The sequence below is a fragment of the Microtus ochrogaster genome, chromosome 21, assembly GCF_000317375.1.
Source record: "Microtus ochrogaster isolate Prairie Vole_2 chromosome 21, MicOch1.0, whole genome shotgun sequence".
In the NCBI taxonomy this organism is placed as follows: domain Eukaryota; kingdom Metazoa; phylum Chordata; class Mammalia; order Rodentia; family Cricetidae; genus Microtus; species Microtus ochrogaster.
The window spans coordinates 16160518-16186547 of NC_022022.1; the positions used below are offsets into that span (position 1 = coordinate 16160518).

Below are 26030 nucleotides of genomic sequence, written 5' to 3' on the forward strand. Positions count from 1 at the left end.
AGATACCCAGCCTACTATTGGTCCTCTTCTAGGAAACAAGTTGACAGTATCATTTTTGTTGCTCTGTTTTAGAAGATTTTGAATTCACCTACCACCACACAGGGACTTAATCTGGAAACCACCGGGGAAAGATAAAATACCTAAGGTGATGCAGAACTCCATAGCTGCTTTGTATTCTAGGAGCTCCACTTCGGGATTTTGTTCTTTTTTTCTTTTTTCTGATACCTCATAAGTGACTATGTTTTAGCATTTGGATTGTGTGCTTAAAAAGAAAAATATTTTTATTTCAACTATTTCATGGAAATTCTCTTGCTATCTTCTTAACCATATATCAGGAATGGTTACATCCTATCTGCTCCTTTAACATTGTCCCTTGACTAATAGCCGTTTCATTTGGAGTGACTTCTAGAGTAGAACCACAAGGCTTATACAAATTTCATAAAAAACATATTGGAATATATTTATGATTTTCAATGAAAATTCTGCTCTAATACTTGAAAGTAATTAATAAGAACTGACTCATGCTTATACCTCTGCAGCTGTTCTTCTGGGCCATAAAAGATTTCTCCAAAGTTTACCACGTGATCATCTTTAAAGCAGTCCAACAGAAATTTCTAACTTAATTATAGTTTGGCAGAGTGTATCCAAAACCTCTTATCTGAACAGTGAACCCAATAATTTAATCAGCCTGTCTGTTGATTAATCACGTTCTAATCCATCTGATATCAGCGGCAGAAAAAAATTTCTTCATCTGTTTCATGTGAAACTTATCTCTGCAAATGCACAGCTGCTGTGAGCCATGGGTATTAATAACTTTCACAAAAGACAAAACACAGCGGAGTCTCCAAGCCTGCAGAAAAAGTTCGAACTTATTAAAACAGTCATTAGGTACTCTCTATAGCCTTACCATCTCACGTCATCTCCTGTCCTCATTGCTGACTGCTTAGCTGCCACCCTCACGTTAGTAAAAGTAACACACGTTTAACTCTCACTGCTGATTTTGAAGCTGACAGCTTGATTAATGAATAAATATTTATCAGACTCTGAATAGCAACTGTGGCTGCGTTACTTCTCTTATTACCTCCACAGCATCTCTATTATGTATAAATGAGCACCTAGACCAAAAGATGGGGTCAAAGAGCAAAAGACAAGCCATTTTCGAGCATATCAATGAATACAAAAACAAATACATGTATATCGTTGATGAAAAGAGGAACAAGAAAAGGCTGCGTGAGACCATGCCACTTTGCCCTTCCAGACTGTAAGATGCCCAGTCTCTCTGGTGATTAAGAATCCATTTGGCTGGTTAAGCATTAAGATAATGTGGTTCAAATGTAGGTATCCAGTACACATTCAGTATCATCACTTTCTGCTCATTACTCTACTGCTGAAGCCCTGTCAGCTTCTACACTTTTCATTTTCCTTCTGTTTTCATTTCCTGTTCCATCCATTATCTCTTCCATACGGACCCTGTCTGTTCATTTGGCCCAGCCCAAGCCGGAGACTGAGTCCACCCTTCTGGGTCAGCCTCTGCACAGGACACATGTGCATCTCAAGTTCTCAGTTTATATGCCATCTAACCGTACTTCAAGGGATATTAGAATTTTGATTTTGCAAAGTATTTGCCACCAAAAATATGATATGGGAGATCACAGTAGACTCGAGATTGTGATTAACTTACATTTTACTGGGTAAATATTTAAATTTGGTTCTATTATACCCATTTTCTGAGTTATTTATACCCTTATCTATATGGGATTTTTTTCTGAATTTAGAGAATCCTCACCGAGTAGTTTCCTCTGACATTATTTGCACATTCCTCAACTTCTCCATATTCATTTACCTGAGCATCTACATGAACCAATTCTTCCCTGTAGGAAAGGGCAACCAAGCAGAAGTATAATAGCCAATTCAAGTTAACTCTTTCTGGACACAAGGGTTAACATTTGATATCAAAGGTCCCATGTTTAGGAAGAGGCTATACCTGTAACCTATAAACTCAGAGCTCATTCTTTACCCACAAGGTACACAGGAGCTGAGAGGGTGCCCATTCTATGCTCACCATGTGCACGAAAACAGAGAGAGACCATATTCTGTGTTCACCGTGTGCATGGAGGCAAAGAGAGACCATTATGTGTTGACGATATGCATGGAGGCAGAGAGAGCCTATCCTGGGTCCACCATTTATATGGAGGCAGGAAAAGCTCATTCTGTGTCCACCACATACACGGGGGCAGAGAAAGCTCATTCTGTATCCACCGTTTACATGAAGGCAGGGGACAGATTCTGGGAGAATGAGAGTTAGGGAAAGGAACAGAAATGGGGTACAAGGAGGAGACAGGGAGAGACAGGGAGAGGAGGGGATAGTGAAAGCAATTAGAATTGAAGCAGTTAAGCCAGGCGGTGGTGGCGCACGCCTTTAATCCCAGCACTTGGGAGGCAGAGGCAGGCGGATCTCTGTGAGTTCGAAGACCAGCCTGGTCTACAGAGCTAGTTTCAGGACAGGCTCCAAAGCCACAGGGAAACCCTGTCTCGAAAATCCAAAAAAAATAAAAAAGAATTGAAGCAGTTAGATAACAGAAAATTTTCCTGAGATATGGTTATTTCCTTTGTTTTTGAAGTAAATGTACTGCACTTCGGTTTTCAATAGTTAACATATTCAAATTGATTTTTTTTTCTCACAAAAATTCTAGTCATTGTTGCATACGTCATGTATTAGTAATCACGGCTATTATTATTCTCCCCCGCATGTACACTTGAGAGCAAATCTTAGCTAGGATGCTCAGTGGCAGTGCAACGGAGGGAAACGACTAATTTCTGTCTTTCAGCCTTGCACGCATGATAATAGAATGATGATCAACTCTGATATATGTAAAGATCTGTAAGATACATTCCTGTTATTAATTATTTATTTCTAAAATAAAAACTCCACTGCTGCTTTGATAATTTGCCTAACATTTGTGAGATAACATTGCTATTCTCTCTGTTTTCCACGTAGAAATGTTTTCCCGTTGTACCCAGGAAGCCCCATTACTGTTTCAGATTTTGAAGGCTCTTTATGTAAGACACTCAAATGGAAAAGATGGTTTATTGAAAATGGATTTTTATGTTACCTGTTTTGCCAGCCAAACCAATCAGAAATTTTTCTAATGCTTATGTTTGCAGTAATCAAACATTGGCATATTTGTCTTTAAAGTGAACAGTGGGAGAGGAAAGACTTCTTCCAAAGATAGAGTTGTGCTTGAGACTGGGCCAGTGTTGAATTTTCGTTTTGCTCTCTTGAGGGTGATAGCATGCTAGACAGACTAGTGCAGTCTTATGTAACAATGCATTTGCTGTTAGACACATTTGCAAAGTATTTTTCTTCTGTTATGGAGGAAATGTGCTGCGGAGCCTACATACCTAGAAAGTGCCTTGTCCTGTAGGACTTTCCATCTTTAAAATTTTGATTTATAAAGTCGAATAGCTTAACAATTTTCAAAGCAAAAACAAGTAAATACTTAGATAATAACCCATAGTAGGACCTTGGGATTTAAAAGCAAAGATAACATGGGCAGTAGTGACTTATGCCTATAATCCCAGCACTTGGAAGGTAAGAGGAAGTGGGGTCAACTCCAGGCCAGCCTCTGCTACACAATAAATTCACGGGTTGCCTAGTCTGCATGTGTCCATTTCTTGAACAAAGAAAAAGATCATTTAGATTTAAGTTATCTATTTTCAGTTAGACTGACCTATCAGAATCTATGCATTAAAATAGCATCCACTATACAACCACATAGCTCAGGAAACAGATTTCTCTTTCTGCTCTTCTGTGAGTCAGGCAGGCATCGATCCTTTCTGAGAAAGTTCTCGTTGCTCTGTTTTACCCCCATTTTGCTACTTTCCTCTGTGTATCCAGAGAGACAGTCTCTCTTCTACATTTCAGTATACCCTTCAGTAGAAGGGTTAAAATTCTACGTGTCAATGTGCATCACTGAACACTATAGTTAGTGGTTCTTGTCCTTCTGTGAACTATCCTGTATTCATTTTTTGTAGACTGCCCTTTTCATTTAGTACCATTTATAAAATCTATCCAATACTGGCAGACCCAGCTGTGATTTTATCTGAACATTTTAGTTTTTTATTTTGTTCAATGTCATTGGACCCTAGTTCTCTGGCTAGTCTCTTCTAAGTTTTCTTTTTCTACTCTTGAGGCCATTGTGATTATCTTTATTCAGAAGTAGCCATGGAAACAGTATAATCCTTTTTTATGTCTAGAGAAGTCAAGTAAACGAACTTCAACAGATATGATCAGGATGTTCAGCATCCAAAAACTTATGCTTAAATTTATGCTGAAAAAAAAAACATGCTGAAAACCCACTATCATCACTTCAATGGCTAAGAGGATGCTAACACTCGGTTTTACAATGGTGGTTCCATTAGCACATAAAACTAGCATCTCTTTTATCATTTCCTCTTCCATAAGCATCTCTTTTTGAAAATCTTAACATTGTTAATGCACTGAAGATCAGGGCCATGATAACTTATCATCTTTGTATAAAGAATGAACTTGTATCTAGTGTAAATGTTCCTGGATATGTTTATTCTATTAATTCCCCTAAACTATATCAATATGCTTTAGCTATTAGAAGTTAAAGTGAATTATTTTCTCATGAAATGATACAAAACTTCTGGTTATCCCTGGTCAAAAGTTTTAGTAACTTATTGCCTCGTCACAGCAACTCTCAGTCTACACCATTTAACCAAGGAAAATTGGCTGGATTCCTATTTTCATGCATCTGTCACTTTAAAAATTCTAAAATGTCTCAATCTGCAGAGGAAGTTTTCAGCAAATTAGTTGCAAGGGCAGCTCAATTTGAGAAAAGCATTTTTTTTTAAATTTTTTTTTATTGCTGATCTAAAGTTACTCACTCACAGATATTCACAAATTCTACACTGTAGCTATCTATAGTATTGTAAAGAATCTTTATCATTGTTTGTGTTAAGGAATGGAACTATTCCCAACAGGGTCTTACTGTTCTATTGTTGTGAAGAGACATCATGACTAAGGCAATTTATAAAATCACGTATTTAGTTGGAGGTTTGCTTATAGATTTAGAGGGTGAGTCTATTACCAGCATGGTGGGAAGCATGGCATCTGGGAGGCATGGAGAGAGGGGGCAGGGAGGGAGCAGACGAAGGAGAAAGGGAGAGGCAGCCTGTGGTGGGCTTCGGAAAACTCAGAGCCCACTCCCAATGGCACCCCTTTCTAGCAAGACCACATCTCTTATTCCTGCCTAAGTAGTTCTACCAACTGGGGACCAAATATTAAAATATATGGACCTATGGGGGTCTTTATCATTTAACTTGTGGTAGCGCCTGAAATTATACCTCAGAAATTGCTAAGAAACTTTTCTGTCTCTCTCCCCCTCTCTTCCCCTCCATTCCCCCTTCTCTCCTTTTCCCTCTCCCTCCCTGTCTTTCTTCCCTCGTTTCCCTTTCTTTTTTGTGGTAAATGAGAGCATGGCATAGTTTGTTTTCTAGGGCCATTGGCTAGGTTTCCATGTGATAATACGATGAAACCTGAGGACAAGAGGGCTTTACAAGAGGGTTAAGTTGTGTTTTTACTTTGAAAGAGTTTCAGAGCTTTGCTACTAAGATTCCCAGAAGACTGCAAGCCCATGGCTGCTGAAAGAGGAAAAGCGATACTTGAAGCTATATATGCTAACTCTTAAACATGGTTTAGAGCTTTTTTAATATTTGAATTATCTCTATGCAAAATTTAGATCACCTCTTTGGAGGCAATCTTCACAGCGACTTTTCAATTGTGCAGGACTTCATCTACTCTTAGTGCGTGGGAGACTTTAATCAGGCTCTAAAGAGGCTCCTTTCCAATCTTTCTGTCTTGACTCACTTTGATGACCTGAATTGAATCTGTTGACCTCGTTGGCCAAGGACTCTGTGCAGGAACAGGTTGTTATGTGGGTTGGATTTATCCAAGAGAAAGCATTTAGAACAGTGGGTAAAGAAAGAAGGACCTCAGCAATGACAACGTGGGAAATCTGAAACCTGGAACAGAGAGGAAAACCAGGGCCATGAAAGGACATTCTCAAAATGTCTTTTCTGACCCAGGCAGCACAACAGCGCCTACCTGTAGAGGCACACAGAGCCACCCCCGGGGAGGCTGCATGAACAGTGGAGCATTTGCCAGGATGGAAATGTGCCCGTCTGCTAGAGCTTCCTGGAGTGATTCTATTTGTCATCTTAGCGTTTCTGATTGTGTAACAGGGTTTTTGAACAGCAAATCAAAGCGAGGTTGGGATATTGTGCACAAACACAATAGAAATGGAATGGCTTAATTAGTCAAAATTTAACTGGCATAATTCCTATAAGTTAAAATGTACATATTTAAGGAGGCTTTTGTAACATTTATACCATTTATTTTATAATATACTAATTCGGATGTAAAAGTGAATGTAAATTAACAGAAATTAACATGCAATGTGAAGAAAAGTCTTTTATCCTCTGCAACTGTAGCATTTGGCACATTCAGGAATAAATAATCTTTTGTGGCAAGGGTATGCCTTATCAAACATATGCAGATCAGCACTAATTAATGCTAATTAAGGTTTCCTGTCTATCTAGTTGGAAAAACGTCCAAATGTTATGAAATCCAGTTAGTATGCCTATTACACTAATTGTTTTATATGGGGTGGTTCTTAATTAAAATATGTAAATTGACCTTAATTGCTATATACTAATGGGGGTTCATGTTATCTCACTAAAAGTGACAAGATGGTGAGGAGGGGTACTTAAAAGACTAATTCTGATAAATCCTTAACTAAATGACCTTTATTCAAAATTAATTTTAATTGGAAGTTGGCAATAGAAACATTTTTTCCTTCTTTGTTTCTTTTTAGTTTTAAGTAATGGATGAATGTTATTCTTCTTTGCTAATACTGATTTAGAAGCAGCCTGGGATTGGTAATTACACTTAACAAGCAAGTTAATTTTACTGTTTATATTTATCAGGAAGTTATTGATAACCTCATTTCAATCTTGGGAAGGGAAACTATCTTCAAATTGAATGGGAGTACAAATACTCACATATGTATATGTATATCCTATGAGAATATAAATATATATGTATTTATATGCATAGGTACACATATTTATACATATGTACAGGTAATTTGATATAGTTAATTTTTTAGAATATGTGTTAAAGTTTAATGAGCTAGTAATAATAATATATTTTTCCTAGTTGATTTGCATTTAAATAACATTTTAAGAAAATTATACATTTTGTCTTTAAACATTAATTCTTACTGGAGTTGATGATTAGATTACATAGACTTACATGGAATTCTAATGGTTTATTTATTTATTTATTTCTTAAAACTGCAAGCAAACTAAAATATGTACACCCAAAACCAGCATGAAATTATTTAATTAAAAGGTTTTTTTCTTCCCTACTAGTACAAGCAAGGACTGTAGGAAGTTATCGAAAGCTAGAAAATAGTTTATTCTACCATTTCTCTTGGAAATAGCATATGCTCAACTGTAATTTAAAGCATGTTAAAATCTCATCTGGAAAAATGTGGGAAGAGACTTAGTAAAATATTGTCACATGGAAATGAGTATATAATAAAGATCGCAGGTTTTCTTTGTGGAACAGAGACTCAATATGTTTTCTCTTTCATTAGGACATCGTGACAAACGTCTCGCCTAGAATCATTCGGGGGACCACTTCTGGCCCCATGTACGGCCCTGGACAAAGCTCTTTCCTCAACATTGAGCTCATCAGTGAGAAAACAGCTGCATATTGGTGTCACAGTGTCACCGAACTAAAGGCTGACTTCCCGGACAATGTAAGTGTGATTTAACATCTAAAACAAGAGAATGGGCATGAGTTGCTGAATGTTTATTTAAACATCCAATTCATAGGCTTATAAATATTAATGCATATAATATATTTTATTAAAGAATCTGCCAGTTGCTTGGCTGATGCATAGAAAGATAAAGAAAGGAAGCTGGGGAACTCATAAAAATCCCTCCCGTGTGAGGTTTTGTTATAAATGGGCACTGTGGGCATGGAAGAAGCCTCGACATAAGCAGAAGAAAGAGGAATGAAATACCCATTTTACTGAGTTGGTTTTCATCATGTGTGGCTGGTATTTATGAAGGTGATGACCTTAGGGAGAAATTGCAGGCTATAAATCATTGTAAATATAAAGCTCAGATGGAAACAGAATATCTTATGTAGGTTATTTATATTTTTTCAGTGGGAGATAATTTGCCAAATAATTTTAACAGCCTTATACTAAATGAACTCGCTATGTTTTGTAGAAAGCTTTATTCTGAAGGAAGCACACGGAATCCTTGCAGTAAAATCAGATTGACATGTAATGAGGAATATTTTCTCTTTAGTAGTCTAGTTATGGTTATTCTCGTTATCATTCATTCATTCTCCCACTCCCTGTCTCTATGCCTGCCCTTTTGTGTCTCTATTATTCTTTCAATGAGCTGTGGTGAATGGAGCCTGAAGTATCCAGCTGTGTGTGTATGTGTGTGCGTGTGTGTTTATGCTATAGGAAATATTTTCCACAGGGACAAAAGGGAGCACATGTCACATGCTCTCATGATATGTATTTTTAAATATTTAAATACTTTTGAATTTAATGGAATTCACAAACGGTTTCCTATAACCTGAAAAAATCAGTCTTCCAAAACAAACATGCAGTTGCTCAGCCGACCAAGAGGTGTTCTTTCAGGTAGCTTGGCTGCTTCTGGGTTCTCTCTTACACTGAACCAAAATACAGGCATGTAGGACAGGCATGATTTGTCTTCTTCAACACAGTGCTTCAGATGTGGATGGAACTATGGGCACCCATCAGAAATCTTAAGCGTCTGCTCATTAGGAGTTCCTCTGTTTGGGAGCCTGATGTAATTTTTTCTCCTGTGATACAGTTAAGTCTTGGCAAGAAAGATACCAAGTGTTTGTTTTCTATGGGAGCATTATCATTTTAGGAAACTTTTCCTTAGATAGCTGAGAGCAAGTGACTCAACTGTTAAAATAAAAATATTAATAAGTACCCTAACTAGGTCTGTAGTAGTGACTACTCTGCTAGGTTCTGAACATTTCATTTTCATCACAGTGGTAGGGTAGGTGCTTAAGATTTGCTTATACTGCACCAGACATTGTTATAAATAAAATTTGTGTATTTTAAACTTGCTGGGTTCTTCAGCATCTTCCTAAAATAGATACTATTACACGCCTACATCCATAGTGGAGGAAACTGATGCCCACAAAAGTAGGGGATCTTCCTCAGGATTGAATATGAATATGAATTGAATATCCTGGAGTTGAAATTTGAATTTTGTTCTTACCATCCACTCCTCTGTATATTGGCATCGTCAGTGTACCTGCCTGGGATTGCTCTTAAAAAGTCAGTATTACTTTCTAACATAACATATAAAACAGTATGAAATAAATATGTTCCCCCAAACTGCTTCACTATCTAATGAGATTGCTGTTTCTGGTAAAAATGAACAACCAACCAAACAAAAATATTTTAGTTCAAAAAGCAATGCCCAGCAGTGACTTTCTTAAACTTACATGATACTGCTTTTTCTGAGGCAGGAATAAGTTGTGATAATAATGGCCACTGAGAAATGACAATCAAGGAGGGGAAAACTGGGTTAAAAGCGCATGGCTTTTTGATCCCACAGCCAAGAAGAAAGAAGAGGCACATTTAAACATCAGGCTATCCTGACAACAATGCTCTTCTCTTATAAAGCTTTTGTGTGTTTGAAAAAATAATGCATGCCGTTTTCCCCCAATTCTTTTCCCATTTCGATTATACTTATTAGTCTTTGCTCTATATTCTTAGAATTTATTTTTACCGTTTTTACTCCGCATACCAAAAATAACACTTTAAACACAATTAAAGTGGCATTCTCATTTGAACCCGTGGAAAACGCACGTGTGCACCCAGAAACTGCCATGCTGAGAGGAACATCTCCCCCCACTGTTTCGGAATTATTCTGATGCCAAAGCCAATGAGCTGAGTGAAAGGAGGTGACCCTGCTTCTTCCAACTTTAATTATCGCTCTCACTGGAGTCCCCCACACCATTCTCAAGTGTGTGGCTGCCACCTTTAATGACAGAGATTGGATAATTCAACCCACTGTGGCAGCTTCTAGGCCAGGGCAGAGTTTTCTGAAAATGAAAGTGTGCGAGAAGATGCAGGCAGCTAATATCTGCAGCTAGGGTCTGTTTCTGAAGGGGAGACTAGAGTTGCTTATGAATCAGAGGAGACAGCAACTGAGCATCACGAATTTAAAGGTAAGAAGCCTCTGGAAGGTTCTGTGAGGGATACTTGAACTCGGGCTGTAATAGCGCCCACCTTCAAGCTAGACCTGCTTGGCTCCCAGATTTTCCTTTATATTTATCTGTGAATTAAATTTGGCACACCGATCATTGTAGTGACAAGCTATTACTAACGGAGGTTTTGTTCGTAAGCTGAGATTTTGCAAAGCTTATTATGAAATATACTGTATAATTAGGGCTTACAGAAATCAGTTTAAAGTGAATCTTTTCACTGGCATTACAGAAGCTGAGAACAGGCATATTTAAGGCTTAAAAAGGAAAAAAGACCAAAAAAAAAAAAACCCAAAAAAGTACTTGCCGCAATTTGATTGAATGTAGTTGCTTAGCAAAGAAAGATACTCTTGTATCATTCTGGGCAACTAGAAATTAGAGGAAGGCAGACATTCTGTGGTGACTATCTACTGGCAAAGACAAAGCAGACAAGGATGAGGACTTTGTGGAGACATTGACAGAGGAGGGACAGTGGCTTTGTAAATATTCTTTCACTACTTTACCACCTCATCTTCATTGATGGCAATGCTATCTCTCAGCTAATGGCACTGCACACGAGTAAGTTCACAATGACTCCAAAGAAGATGCTCTCCATCCTCATTCTAGGAGGTGTTGCTGGTCAGTAGCCTCTAAATGCTAATTCTTATTCTTCCGTGTGTACCGGAGATTCCTTCCACCCAGGAAAAACTTCTTCTGGATAATAAGGGCATAATTCAAAATTCTTAAGGTTATGAAAGATCATGACTATGCAGAAGTGAAATGTTCAAAACACATCCCCTTTTGAAAATCAGGGATAGATGAGGCCGCCGAGGGGGATCGGTGGGAAAAGTGCTTACTGTGCCAGCCTGAGGACCTCAGTTCAGTTTCCTGCACGGACAGGCAAAGCCAGGCCTTGTGGCACACAAGTATAACCCACGTCCTGGCACCATGGCGGCCGTGAGGGGGAGAAAGGCTGTTCTCAGAACTGGACGTCTGTTCTAGCTAATTTGGGTTCTTGGTTGAATGAGAGACCTCTTACCTCAAAAAGGAAGGTAGAAAGCCACAGAGGAAGACTGCTGACAGACACCTCCGTGCTCCACACATCCTTGCATGAGTATGCACATTCTCCACATGTGTGTGCACACACATGTACCACAAACATGTGCAAAGTGAAAATAAGGTAAAAGATAAAGACAGAATTTTTAACTGTTCCATCTTTTCCAAATTTTAAACAAGCATGTACCATTCATTGAGCCTATTTCCCTCAGTCCTCCTATCCTTCCAGCTCTTTTCTTCCTTCCTTCCTGTAAGTCCCCCTTGTTCCTCCAGACACCTTCATTCTACTTTTAGGCCATATATACCTGGAAATGGAAGGATTCTGGAGAACTGAGACCAAGAATTCAATTTCAACTGCATTTTAGAATCACTTGGGCAACTGAAGGAAAGAATGTGGTTCACTCCTGTCTGAGCTCAACCATCATTTCAGAAATTATGGTGTGGGCACAATGAGTGTGTGTGTACATGTGTGTGTGTATATATATATCTGTCTGTGTGTACATGGGATGCAGAGGCAGGCGGGTCTCTGTGAGTTCGAGGCCAGCCTGGTCTACAAGAGCTAGTTCCAGGACAGGCACCAAAGCTACATATCTAAAGAGTCTATACTTTGTATAAAGCTCATTGGATGATTGTGTTACATGTAGAATCGGCATTATTTATGGATATGTGAAACTCCCTCATTAGAACTCTTTACTAAGATAATTTTCTCTTCATTTGGAACTGAGCTTCATATAGTTGTACATTTATGACATGCAAATCAGAAGAGCAAAGAGATGATACATTCCTCTCCTTTGCCAGTGCCAGTGTGTGAGGCAGAAGAACTAACAATCTTCCCATTATAGCTTGGGGGAGGTATGCATCTTTGCTTTCTTCTGTTTTTGGTTTGTTTGTTTGCTTGCTTGTTTGTTTGTTTGTTTTTTGCCAACTTTACATAATCTAGAGCCATCGGGAAAGAGGGGAGATCACTTGAGGAATTTCCTCTACCAGATTTGTCTGTAGGCACATGTGTGGAACATTTTCTTGATTAATGATTGATGTGTGAGGACTTAGCCTACGGTGGGTAGTACCATCCCTGGAAAGGTGGTCCTTCTCGGTTGTATAATAATGGTAGCTGTGTGACCCAGGAGTAGGTGATACAAGCCAGTAAGAACTATTCCTCCATGGTCATGTTTCAATTCTTGCCTCCAGGTTCCTGCTTGTGTTTCTGCCCAAACTAAAACAGGTGGCACTCTTTTCAGCCCTAAAACACTGGGAGAGCTGGAGAAACAGCTCAGTGATGGAGCCTGGTGACTGCTCTTCTAGAGGACCAAGGTTCAGTTCCCAGCACACACAGACTGGCTCACAATCATATGTAAATTTAGTCCCAGGGAATCTAACACCTAGATCCACCGGCAACTGCATTGACAGGAGCTCATACATGCATGCACTCAGGCATACACATAAATAATAATTAATGAATTAAAATTAGCACATAAAAATGACCATTAATGTTATTACAAGTTTTCCTTAACTACTTCCACAAATGTACACTCTCAAGCCTAGACTTCGCCGGTTGTGGTGGCAAAAAAAGAAAAGAAAAGAAAAAAAAGAATATTTTTACCGAACAAAAAACCTCTGTAATCAGACAGTCGTTACTATGGCTTTAGAGCTTTAGTCCCTGCTAAAAACACTGGCTAGCCCAGTTCTTTCTTTCTGCAGTTTATCTCCTCCTGTAGGAAATAATGTTAGCAACTCAGTTCAACTTAGGTTTATGTAGTTCCCAGGCCTTCTATTAAATCTTCTATCCAGAAATGCTAATACTAGCTAGATGGAGATGGAGTCAGACTACAAATACTATTCGAACAAACAAAATGCTCCTTGCTTCTTCTGAGGAGGCCTATTATTCAGCAGCCTCAGTAGGGGCTCCTTACAAGGTCCAAGAAGGCTGACTCACCCCAAGCAAGCCTGGTTAAAAAAAAAATGTGACTAACTTTCAATAGTGGGAGGGGAACTTTTGTAACTCAATCAATTTGTCTAGAAAAAGTTATGGGATAGTCCATTTGTTCCACTTCAGCTCCCTCAGGAGTTTTCTGAGCTTGTCAAGTCTATTTCTATCCATTTCTATAAACTGATTAATAAGTGATAAATTAAGAAACTGCTGAAACAGCTCCCGAAGGGCAGGCTGGTGGGTCCCTTGGAAATGGGTCCTTGTTCACACCACAGTGATTTCTTAATACTGTTTATAAATTCCTCAGGATATGGGTATTTCTCAGCCTCCTTCTTTTACCTAACTTCTGGATGAATCTGACCTCAGATTAACAATTAGCACCATCTCACTGGATTTTTAAGCACTCTAGTTTATAAAATAGATATAAGTTATAATAGTAATGGGAATTTTGAAAGTGGAGGTAGAAGAGTGTGTATCCTGTTATCCCAGCAGAACTCAGTTCTCTTTGACATCCCTAGAGTTGACAAAGGCAGAGAGCTCACAGTCAGTATGGAAAGGATGGAAACAGCCTGTAACTCACTTGCAATTGAGCAACACTATCAACCTCAGTCGCTCCCTGTGTGAGGCGGTAATACTTATTCTCAGAGGTCATTATTAAAAACTAACTGAGGTGTACCCCTCGTGGTCCTGAGTTCCTTGCTCCTGCTCCCCCTCCTTCTGCTCCTGATTTGGACCTTGAGATTTCTGTCCGGTGCTCCAATTTGGGTCTCTGTCTCCTTTCATCGCCTGATGAAGGTTAATATTCAGGAGGATGCCTATATGTTTGTCTTTGGATTCACCTTCTTATTTAGCTTCTCTAGGATCGCGAAGTATAAGCTCACTGTCCTTTATTTATGGCTAAAAACCAAATATGAGTGAGTACATCCCATGCTCCTCTTTTTGGGTCTGGCTTACCTCACTCAGGATCCCATACACTGAGACAATGGGGATGTTCTATCGGGAATCCACCAAGGCCAGCTGGCCTGGGTCTGAAATAAGCATGGGATATAACCGGACTTGCTGAACATGGCGGACAATGAGGACTGCTGAGAACTCAAGAACAATGGCAATGGGTTTTTGATCCTACTGCACATACTGGCTTTGGGGGAGCCTAGGCAGTTTGGATGCTCAACTTACTAAACCTGGATGGAGGTGGGCGGTCCTTGGACTTCCCACAGGTCAGGGAACCCTGATTGCTCTTCAAGCTGATGAGGGAGAGGGACTTGATGGAGGAGGGGGAGGGAAATGGGAGGCGGTGGCGGGGAGGAGGCAGAAATCCTTAATAAATAAATAAATTAAAAAACATAAAAAAATAAAAACTAACCGAGGTCTTATGCATGGCATTCGGACACCCTGCAATTATTCACTACCGTGTATTATAGTCCACGAAATGCTCTTGGCATTAACTTTTATTCCACTTCATTCTAGTAATTTTCCTCAGTAGACTGTACAAGAGATATTTGATAAGGCAAATGTAACAGCAGAGTTGCGGCACTTAAAATATGTAGTGAAAACTATTTTCAAAATTTATATGAACTGGTTTATATAAAATATTATTCTTAAATAGGTATCCATATGAAAAGAAATTAAAGACTGAACTGGGCTGGTAACCTTAGCACTTGGGAAGCTGAAGTAAGAGAATTGCAAGTTTGAGCCCTCTGGGCTACATAGTGAGACTCGGTTGCTGTTACCTAGATATGGAAATAACCAGGGTAGCTTAAAGATACACAAATATATTTTATTTATTATAAGAGGAAAACTCACGCCACAGCAATGGAAGATCCAGACTATGCTTAACCACAAAGGAAACTGTAAACAGAGAGAGTATCTAAGTGGTGCACAGGTTTTTATCTCCTGGTTCTAGAAAGCCATGCCTAAACTATGTTCCACCTCTTAGAGATTATTGGTTAACAAGGTTTTTCCCCATCAAGACTCTTTTTGGCCATCTTAAGAGGCAGACTGGTTGTTCTGCTTCACAGGCTTTGACTTGGGAGTGTGATGACCGTGCGGAGGGACTGTGGCGGTGACCAAATATTTTCTTGAGATAGATGTCTCTAGATTCTTAAAAGAAAGCTTCTGCTAGTTAGAGTAATAAAAACCTGGCTTACTTTCCCAAGTGAAACAACAAAAATGAAGCATAACAATGGGTTTTAAGACCCAGAACATTATACAGTCAAGACAGTCATCACTGAAATAAAAAAAAATCTGCCCTGCTACCGAGAGTTTATGAAAATGAACTGAGACAGAGCTGAGGGATCAGAGAACAAACCGACTAGAGTTCATAAGATAGCGAACAAGACAGGAAAGACTAAGAGAGAACAGAGTTGTCAGAAACTTACACAGGAGTCCCACACACAGTATATAGCAGAGTATACCTAGTTTGTTATAGGTGAATCAAACAATCGATAGAGAGGAACTGTTTGAATAGGGTGGAGAACAAGGATTGTTTGTTTGTTTCAGTAGACTTGGAATTAACAACAAATTGGAAAGCTCCATCAATGGAAACCACTGGGGAGAACATAAGAGAATGTCCCAACTGAGCATTGCAGAGTTATTTGCCTGGCTGAAATTATCAACTGGAAACAAAACTTGAAAACATTTTGAGGAATATAGAAATATCCCAGTCCAACCAAGGTAAAATTCATAGTGACTTACAGCCAATAAAATTCACTTGCTATGTAAGAAATAAGATGTTACTATAATCAAAGGAAAATCAATTGATATAAGCCATCTCAGAAATGGCCAGACAGAATTATTTGACTATGTTCCAAATAGTCAAAGGCTAAGAAATAGAAGATAGATAAAATATTAAATCTTCCAGAAATAAAACTGCTGTGAATTGTATAGTAAATATGATGGAAGTCATAAACAACCTCTAAGACATATCAAAAGAATGGCAAACTTAAAGATATAAAATGTAAAATATAAAATGAGAAAGGAAGGGTAGAAGGGGAGAGCAATGGGGAAGTAGAGATAAAGAATTAGAGATAAAAAGCTAACAGAAGACATAAAATGATCCACTCATTACAAAAAAAAAGACAGATAAAAGGAAACAAGAACACAGATAAATCAGGTGTGGTAGCTCACGCTTATGATCTCAACACAGGACAGCTGGGTCACGAAATTGCTGTGAGTTTGAAGACAGCTTGGGATACACCACAAGTTCCAGTCAATCTGAGCTACAGTGTGAAACGCTATCTAAACAGTAAAATCAGGATAAAGTTGTTTAAGACATGTGAAGAAGAAAGGGGATTAGTTGTGAAGTGGTGAGCGAAGAATGAGAAAACTAAAGTTTAGAGAAAGATGATAGAGTTAAGCCTGATCATTCAGGCAGAGAGCTCACAGTCTCTGTTCATTGAAAAGATAAACAGCCTAAATACCTCAATTAAGAAGCAGAGATTTAAAGACTAGACATAAAAGAGCAAGACACAACTATACTTATGATATGATTTTAAGTATAAAATTCAAATATGATTTATATCAAAGGCATTGATATTATACTTCATGTCAACTTTAATAAAAAATATATTTCATTAATAGCAGATAAAACAGATGCCAAAGCAAGCATATTAACCAACCCAGCAAAAAGATCATGTTGTCATGGTAAAGGATCAATTTCTCCATAGCAGGCCATAACAGCACTGTTTATAATTGTCATAACAGAACTGAAAGATACATGAAGTAAAAACCAATATAGCTTTCAGGAACAATGGGAAAACCTGTAATTACACTTTGATGGCTATTACCTTGATATCAGTAATTAATAAAATGAAACTATTAGATTTGTAAAATACTATCATTCAACTTACCTAACTAATGTTTTTGGAACATGCCACTCAGTGTTAATAAAACACAATTCGTTTGTTTGGTTTTAAATGTTGTCCAGGCAATTTGTTTGGTTTTAACTGTTGGGCATTTAGAAAGATAGGTCATATTCTAGTCCCCCTAAGAAGTTCCAATGTTTCTAGAATAATTTAAGTCATACAAAATACATATTCTGATGATGAAATAATTGAATTCACAATTGAAACAAAAGTATTTTGAAAATACTCAAACTGTTAAAGGGAAAAATGCACTCTTAACTCTTATATCAAGAAAAAAATGAAGTTAGAAAGTATTTTGAAGTAAGTGAAATTAAAATCTGCCTAAATTTGTCATATGCCATGCAGGAATTACTCATGAGGAAAACTACACTACCAAATGCATAAGTGCATGAGAGGTAAATGCAGGAAAATATTGAATTAATGACCTCAAATTCTACCTTTCAAAACTAGGAGGGAAAATTACTTAAACTTAATGTGATTAAAGAATAGACTGAATATCAATGGTGTGGGGGAATCAGTGAACGAAAAAAAAATTCAATGAAGGCAAGCCTGGCTTGAGCAGACCAAAATGGATAAAATTTTAGCAAGACTCATCAGAATTAATAATAATAAAGAGGTGTAGATTTCTAATATAGAGAATGAGATGGGGAACTCCATTACATACACTATAGAGAAATTACACCTGTCTGAGTCCATGTTTCTTTTCCCTTTGCTATGATAAAATATTGCCAGAGAAGCTCTAGGGAGAAAGTGTTTTTTTTTTTCAGCTCACAGCTCAAATCTACAGTCTATCATCATGGTCCTCAGGGCCAGGCACCAGGATCTTAAAATAACTGGTCATGCTGCATCCACAATTTGGGACCAGAGCATTGGCTTGGGTCACTTTTTCCACTTTATTCAGTCCAGGAGCCCAGCTCTGAGGGTAGGGCTATCCTCAGTGGGTAGGAGTATACTTCATCAAAAAATCAGTATACAAAGAGATTCTTTAAAATCATAAGAGTACTTTTGATGAGATATGTCTTAAGATTAATTTCTAACTTGATCAAACTCAAACACCCTACGATCAATCAGTCTTCTCAGTCAAGCTACTAGGCTGCTCTGGGTATCTCAGGAGTTATTTCCCATGGTCAGCATCCTCACTCTGATGCTGCATCATAGGAACGCTCAGGAAGTTAAAACCAACCTCATCTGGTATTAAAGAATATAACAAATGTTGGTTGAGTTTCTAAGCTTTGGCTTGGTGAGAGATTAAAACGTTGATCATTCATGTCATTTAGTAAGAGAAAAATCTTAAGAACAATCCATCAAAACCTTTAAAGTAGTCATTATGCAAGTATTAACTGCTTATAATCCAGGCTTTTTGCAAGTTCCCTATCTATTTGTTATCAGACTGCCTTTGGGTAAGAATAGTGTCTCTCTGATTTGGACGCATGGCACCGAGCATGGCGAATAGTTAGAAAGAAATCCAGAGGACTGGGGAGACACAATGAATTCAGACTTTTCCTTTATCTGAAGGGATTCATGAAAGGAACCAGGTCTACATAAGAACAAATGTAGATCAAGGTCAAAAGTAAAAAGCCAAGAAGTGTGTTTGATGAGTCCACTTGCTTTGATATCAATCTGGTAATCTTTGTGTTTTAATTTCTAATTAAACTCAATTCTAATACCTTCCTCAAAGAAACGGGGATATCAGGGAAGAGAAAGGGAGAAGTAAAACTTTAGCAGTTACCTCTCTACTTCTCTGCTCTAGTCGTGAATATTTATCTCTTCTTAATCTCTATAGCAATTAATCTGTTAACTTTTAAAACTTGGTTTAGAAAGTTCCCCCTTTCTTTTATGGAGTTGAAATTGAGGGGGCAAGCTCAAAGTTACCAGCCAACCTACAGTCCTGCACTTACATGCTGTGCTCTGCCATAAACTCATTTTCCACCCCCTCCTGTCCTCCTTTTCTTCCCTTTTTCTTTTTTCTTTCCTTCTCTCCTCTCCTTTCTTCCATTTTCTTTTCTTATGGGTTAGGTTGTTGATACGGTTTCTCCTCTTTCGTTTCCCTTTTCACCAATAGATGTTTCATTTTTTACTTTGTACCCGCAGGAAATATTCTCCAATGATTTTTGTTTTCACATGGAATAAAGTCATGTCTCTCCCCTTAGGTCATTTAAGGCATTTACTTGAAATCCTTTTAGAATAACTTTTTAAGCATTAATGAATTGCTATTTTAAAAGTCCCCCCCTAATCACTTTATTTTAATAATCTTTTGATTTAAACCCATTTGTATGGACAGGTAACTGATCCCACTTAAGTCAGATGCAAGTCTGTACCTATGACTTACATGCATGATCCAGGTCACTATCAACCATTTAAATGGAGCCTGGTCTTGAGAGACATTTGCCTACTGGTTTAGTGTCTGAGCAAGATGACAAATATCACAAACAAGGAATTTTCTGATAGAACAGTTAAATATGTATCACAAACCATCATCATTTGACACAAAATTCTATCTGTGGGCTATGTTTTTACTTAAAGAAGCAAATTTACCACAAAAAAATCACATTAGCATGAGACACATTCGGGAAATAATATATACAAAGTCCGTTACTGGAAAATACCTCTCAGGCAGGTAGGAAAACGTCACTGAATCAAACCCACCAGGAAAGACAGCACTGGAGCTTCACTGGTCTTCCAACCACTCTACTCTTCATTTTATCACAACATCAGAATAGAGAAGGGTTTTTTTTTTTTTGGATAATTTTTTTTTCTTTTCTTTTTATTCACCTCCTCCCCTTCTCCCATTTTCCTCCCCCTCCACCCATCCCCCTCCTTGTCCATCTCCAGTCCAAAGAGCAGTCAGGGTTCCCTGCCCTGTGGAAAGTCCCAGGACCTCCACCCTCCATCCAGGTCTAGGAAGGTGAGGATCCAAACCGACTAGGTTCCCACAAAGCCAGTACATGGAATAGAATCAAAACCCAGTGCCAATAGAAAAATAAATAATGAGTCTTTCCAGAAAGCAAGCCTTGATTTAAAAAAGAAAGGAAGGAAAGAAGGAAGGAAGGAAGGAAGGAAGGAAGGAAGGAAGGAAAGAAAGAGAAAGGAAAAAAAAGAAAGAAAAAGAAAACAACTTTTCAAAGGAATTTTATATACAAATCCAAGGACTGATAATGTATACCAGCTTCACAGAGCCTCTTATCAGCTTCCAGTTGAGTCTGTATTTCTTTCCATTCATTTCTCAGTCACCTCCAGTTCATATTAAGGATCTGATATCCAAATAAAGACAAATACTTCTTAAGAAACTTCTTAAGCCATAAGTGTTATGATTTTGACAATTTATAAATTCTGATCCTATTGTCTCATCTTTGTGCTGTGCTGTGCTATGCTCTTGACTGGGTGAAAAGTTTGTGTATATGTCCACTGCCAATTGAAAAGCAATTATTAGTTCTTTTAACCAAGTATCAGAGTATTTAGGACTGCCAATATATGATCTTTTTTTTTCTGTTTACCTGGACTCCTCCCCTTTTGGTAGAGATGCTAATGAGCAGAGAAATGGGAGGTAATCAGCCAGAGGGAAGAGACTCAAGGACCTAGATAATTCACAAACTGGAAAATGAGCTCTTCACTAATCAAGATCAGGTTGTAAATAGGATAGAAAGAATTTATCCCTGGTATTGGCCTGGATAGCATTTGTACCCAATCCAAGAAAGTATTTGCAAATTTCACAGTTGGCTATTTTTTGTCCCTTTGAGATTTTCTTCCTGAACTAATTTTCCATTATGTACATAAGGCAAAGAAATAACTTATCATTAAAGTCATTTTTCAGGTAGATATTTCACTTTGCATGTTGCTAAAATGCCTAGAGCATTAATAAAGAATGAGTTAACTTTATTAATACAGTTTCTTTGGGGAGTTTCTGATCTATATACTGATCACCCAAAAGGAAATTTTCTGTAATATTTTATTCATGTAAAATTTAGGGGAGTAACTAGATTGACTAATTTTTCCATAATAAATAATTTAGCTTTGTGCTGCTTTTGCATGCTAATTTTTTCATAATGTACCCTTTAATACCCTCAGTCTTAAAATGATCACTGACTGTTTTGTTTCTCATTTATTTAAATTGTAAATTTAAGTATGGTTCTGGGTTTACAAGGTGCGAGGAGATAGCTTGATATAGAAAATAAACATAATTACAGACTTCAAAAGCAATGCATATAACGTTTGTGAGTGAATTACTAAAAAGTAATATAAAAACTAACATGAGCAACAACACACACCAAGGATTATTAGTTACACCAACTATCACCTCAAACACTTTACATGTTATATATGTCCATGGACTAATCAACTCCTAGCTCTGTGATTTAGAATTGTTCCCTAGTCTCTTGATTAAAATCCTCCAAGGTCCTCCCAATTCAAATTCAGACTACTGAGCTAGGTACCAAAGCCTTAGGCTTTAACCTTGAAATGCAGGCAAGAGAATTTTGCACCCAGATAGAATATAAGGAGCAAGTAGAGTTTCCCCTACCACTTTAACAAACAATATGTATCAGGGAAAAGGAGATAATCAATTTTTATAAACCCATCTGAGATGTGAAAATGTAAATAATTCTGAATGAACTACATCCCAGGCAGTAGTAAGGGTAGCAGAGACACCACTCCTCTCTACTGAAGTACGGAGAAAAGGTTGCTGTCACAGTGCAACCAGTGACATTTTAAAATCTTAAAGCACCCAATTAATTGGTATATATTCCCTGTCTTATATACTACTATATTTATGCTCACCAATTCTTTCTTGTGGCTCTTTGTTGGTTGTCTACCAAACAAAGAATTAGGATTATGTGAGTTCTTCCTTAGGTAAGCAGGACATTCTCCAATCAAAACAGCCCTGATAAAAATCCTTCTAAAGCATTCCAGGTCTTAGTCAACTGTACACTGTTATGTCTTTTGGAAAGACAGAGGAAGAGAAATCAAAGTATGTGACCTCAAATCTTTGTCTGTGGTTGCCGTTTTGAAAGTAAAATAGGATAGGATTTGTTTAATTCAATCAAACTCATGCCCTGGGAGAGGACTAAAACAGGCTGTTAAAACCACTAGCCTAAAGAGATACATTTTCTTCAGGGATGTAGCCCAAGTAAGTTGTTCATTCTCCTATAAGTAACATCTCACCTATGCTCATGAGGGCAACACTAACTAGATTTATTGCCCCCCCCCCCCCGCCACGCACACACACACAAGTTTAAAATAATAATAAGAGAAACTGACTGCACAAAGGGGGAAAATGAGCACTTTTTTTCAATGAAGATAGTAATCACAAGGAAGTATCTCAACACAGACTTAAAGGACATACAGAAATGAAAGATGCCAATACTTTTCTGGAATGGGGAGTAAGTGTACAAGGGCAATAGAGTCTCCTGGAGAGATTCAGAAACAATAGTAATCCCCCCCCAAACAATGCAGTCAAGACTGCTATAGTTTACAGTAAATCAGGGAATCACAGGATCCATGCCTACCTAAAGCATTTCAATTTAATTTTAATGAAAATGAAAGCTGGAATTTCTTATCTCTCTGCAGAAATGTTTAAATACATAATACTTTTATATAACCTCAAAATAAAATCTGAAGACATATATGATGGAAACAAGACTTTATTCCCTGTATAAATTGTTTCTGCTTTTTCATTTTATTCTGCCAATACATCATGAATATATACTAAGTGTCAGGCACCTATTTTATAAAGATATTAATAGAGACAGGGTCTCTTCCTTTTCTCCTTTTTCTAGAGTATATAAAAAATGAATTTCTGAACTTTGAAATGAATTTGAAACATACCCTTTTTTAAGGATGCTCATCATCGTTCTCTGAGTCATGCCCTTTGTAAGAGGTGTTGTTAAGCAATAGATTCTGTGGCTCCTATTTTGCGTTTAGTTGTTTCATTGCTGGCTGAATGTTTTCTTTAGAAGGAGCTGTGTACTTGTTGCATCTAAGTAGTGAGGTCACACTGAAACTTCCACTGAATTAGAACTTTCTTCGTCACATTTCTACAGTTTTAGTCTTACTTATGATATCGTGTTGTAGTCTTACTAACGTCATGCAGTGCCTTATTTAATGTAACCATTCAAGCTAGTATTTATTGATCATAAAGTTTATAAATGGCATCTTCCTATTTGACCATCATTTCTTGTTTAGAATTTGAGATTTCATCTACATTTCTTTTTTACAATAAATTTGATCAACTATAGATTTTGGAGGCTGTAATCTAAAGCGGACAGAACTGCATGGCAAAATCATGAACCATAAGAAAAATCAACAGTTAAATTTCTAATTTTACCTGTAAAGAATTTGGACAAGGTTATCGCTCATCCCAAAAGCACTGAAGACTATTGTTCTTCAGACAATGGCTTGATTACATGAAATATATTATCAAGGTGAAGTCAGTGTTGTAATGTGTAATGTGACTTACACGTTGTTGCTCTTGTTCATACTGAATAATGGAAGAAAAGTGGTTTAACTAAATGATAAGTGCATAGCCAGGTTTTAGGTACCTTGAACTGCATATGAGAGAAGCCAGTGGGACCACATGCTTAGAAAATATCACTCCAGAGGTGAACGCATACTGTCTTCCATTTTCTACTTCATCTTATTTGGATATAATGAAATAGTCCGATGTGAGCAACACAGAAAGTTACTGAGAAGTTTTATATTTTGAGGTTCTCTGACTATTGACTGAGCTGGAAAAGGGGGCAGGATTAATATCTATTTCTGGGCAAAAATTGAGACAGAGGTACATTTTTAAGGAAAACCTTTTTTTTCTTTACTGCTTGCTTCATTGGGCAAGAAAGCTTTATCTTGTTCTGTGAGGTTTAACTACGGGAATAGAGCTCTGCTGAGATCAGGGGAACATAAAGCAGACACAAGACTGCAGAGAGCGCTCTGACGGTTTCCTGCCTCGACAGGTCACATCACACTTGGGGCATGAAGACAAGGGTAAGAGTTTTAAATCAGCTGTGAAATTATTTTGGTACCTAGTGTAGAGTGGAGGATTGGGGTTATGTTTTCTTAGTCATTTCCTAGAATAGACAAACAGGAGCTTGTATTATTGCTTGTGTGTGATGAAGGGATGAATCTCTGGCGGCGCAAAAATGTCAATCATTGGCCAAGCAAAAATAGGAGCACATTTGTGTTGGCATTGAGATAATGTCCAGGGAAAATATCAAGAAGGCTATTTCTGTCTGATGTTCAGGACTCAATATAAATTTAGCCTTCCAATTGAAAGACTGCCATTTGATATGTGTTTCAACAAATTTATCATTAACTTCCAAAACAAATTAAATAAACTATTTCTCGATGTTGAAGGAATTCCTACCGCCATTAGCCTTCAAGTTACCTGCCCACTTGGGCGTGGCCTCTTATACTGTATATGCCAAGGAAAAGTGCTCATCTGGCCTCTTTCCCTGCTGCTGGATTCGGTTGCTGTTCCCTGTTGGAACAGAGAATTGTGATCTGTGATTCTACCCTAAATAAATAACCCTCTATTTTACTCAGTTCTGAGCTAGTGTGGGATTTCTTTTAAGTATTTTTCTTCATCTCAGCTGTTCTTGCTGATGACAAGACCACAGCTATTATTAATAAGAATTTTCTTATCACAATAAATTAAACCTTTGCACAGAAAAAAAAAATGCTTAAGTGTGCCTAGATACAGGGTTGGGGGAGGGCCTTGGTCCTGTCTCCAGTGATGACAGACTTTGTTGACTCCCCATGGGAGGCCTCACCCTCTATGAAGAATCCATGGGGAGGGAGGTGGGAGGAGGTTGGGGTGAGGAGGAGGATGGGAGGCAAAGGGGATTGGGAATGGTATGTAAAATAAGAATTTTTTTTTAAAAAAAGATAAACGTTTCTGTTCTTTAACCTATGAGGTGCTGTACCTTCTTTGAAGAGATCTTATTTCCATATTTCTCTTTCTTGCCTGAAGAGTGAGGAAGCGCTCACTGTTGTTCAGACCACACTCTCACTTCCCTCTTCTACTTTCCTCTTCATTCCCTCAGCAGTATCACGGCCTAGGGCATCAAGCACTCTAGAAGAGGTCTTATAGGACAACCACGTAGTACTCTGAAAACCAGTCTCTGAATGATAGCAAGAACCTTACAGGTGTCAGCCAAAAAGAATTATGAATATCTCGGAAGATTTTTAAAAATGATTTTTGACTTTGATGTGACTGAAACGATCCCAGTCTCATCCTGAGTAGGCAGAACTAATTGTAATGACTACATACCTAAGATAGCTTCACAGAAAATGATAAACAGATGTACACAAGGTTGGTTTATTAAAGAGCCAAAGTGGAAAGCAGGAGAAATAGCTGCCTCTCCTGTTGCGTGTCTGCTTTTTTGCTTTTTTTTTTTTGTTTGTTTTTTTGCAGATTTACCACCAAAGACGCAAACATAAGCAAACAGAAAGATAAGTGACAATATCAATCTCTTATTTTAAAATCTGTACTAGAGAAACTTTGGAGTGTAACCTGTCTGGGGAACAGGAGTAGAAAAGAGAGGATGCCCCCAGCTGCAGCCTGAAGTGATGATGGCCTTACACTGCAGAGATTCTGCAATGTGTCAAAGGGTTGGTGATTCAATTGTCCGAGTGCATGATTTGGTGAGTCAGTTTAGACCAGAGCAAACTGGACCTGTCACTGAAATCACAATGGACAAAAATGGTCCTATTCAATCTGCCTCTCAATGGCCAAATTCTTCCCAGTTGTAAATGAGAGACTCTGGACAATGCCTTAACTCATTCGGGTCACCAGGGTACTATGTCAGCCCTGGTGCTCACAATTGCCCATGACCAATTTTGCCCTCTCCAC

The 26030-nt window shown here is 38.0% G+C and overlaps 1 protein-coding gene across 2 annotated transcripts in view; it reads left to right on the top strand.

The window, feature by feature from the left end:
• Dpyd (dihydropyrimidine dehydrogenase) overlaps nucleotides 1-26030 on the top strand; it is a 763700-nt gene that overhangs the window by 443753 nt on the left and 293917 nt on the right. For both annotated transcript variants that reach the window (XM_005357199.2, XM_013350051.1), the window contains exon 14: nucleotides 7686-7850. In XM_005357199.2, the coding sequence (XP_005357256.1) occupies nucleotides 7686-7850 (165 nt within the window). The remainder of the gene's footprint in view (nucleotides 1-7685; nucleotides 7851-26030) is intronic.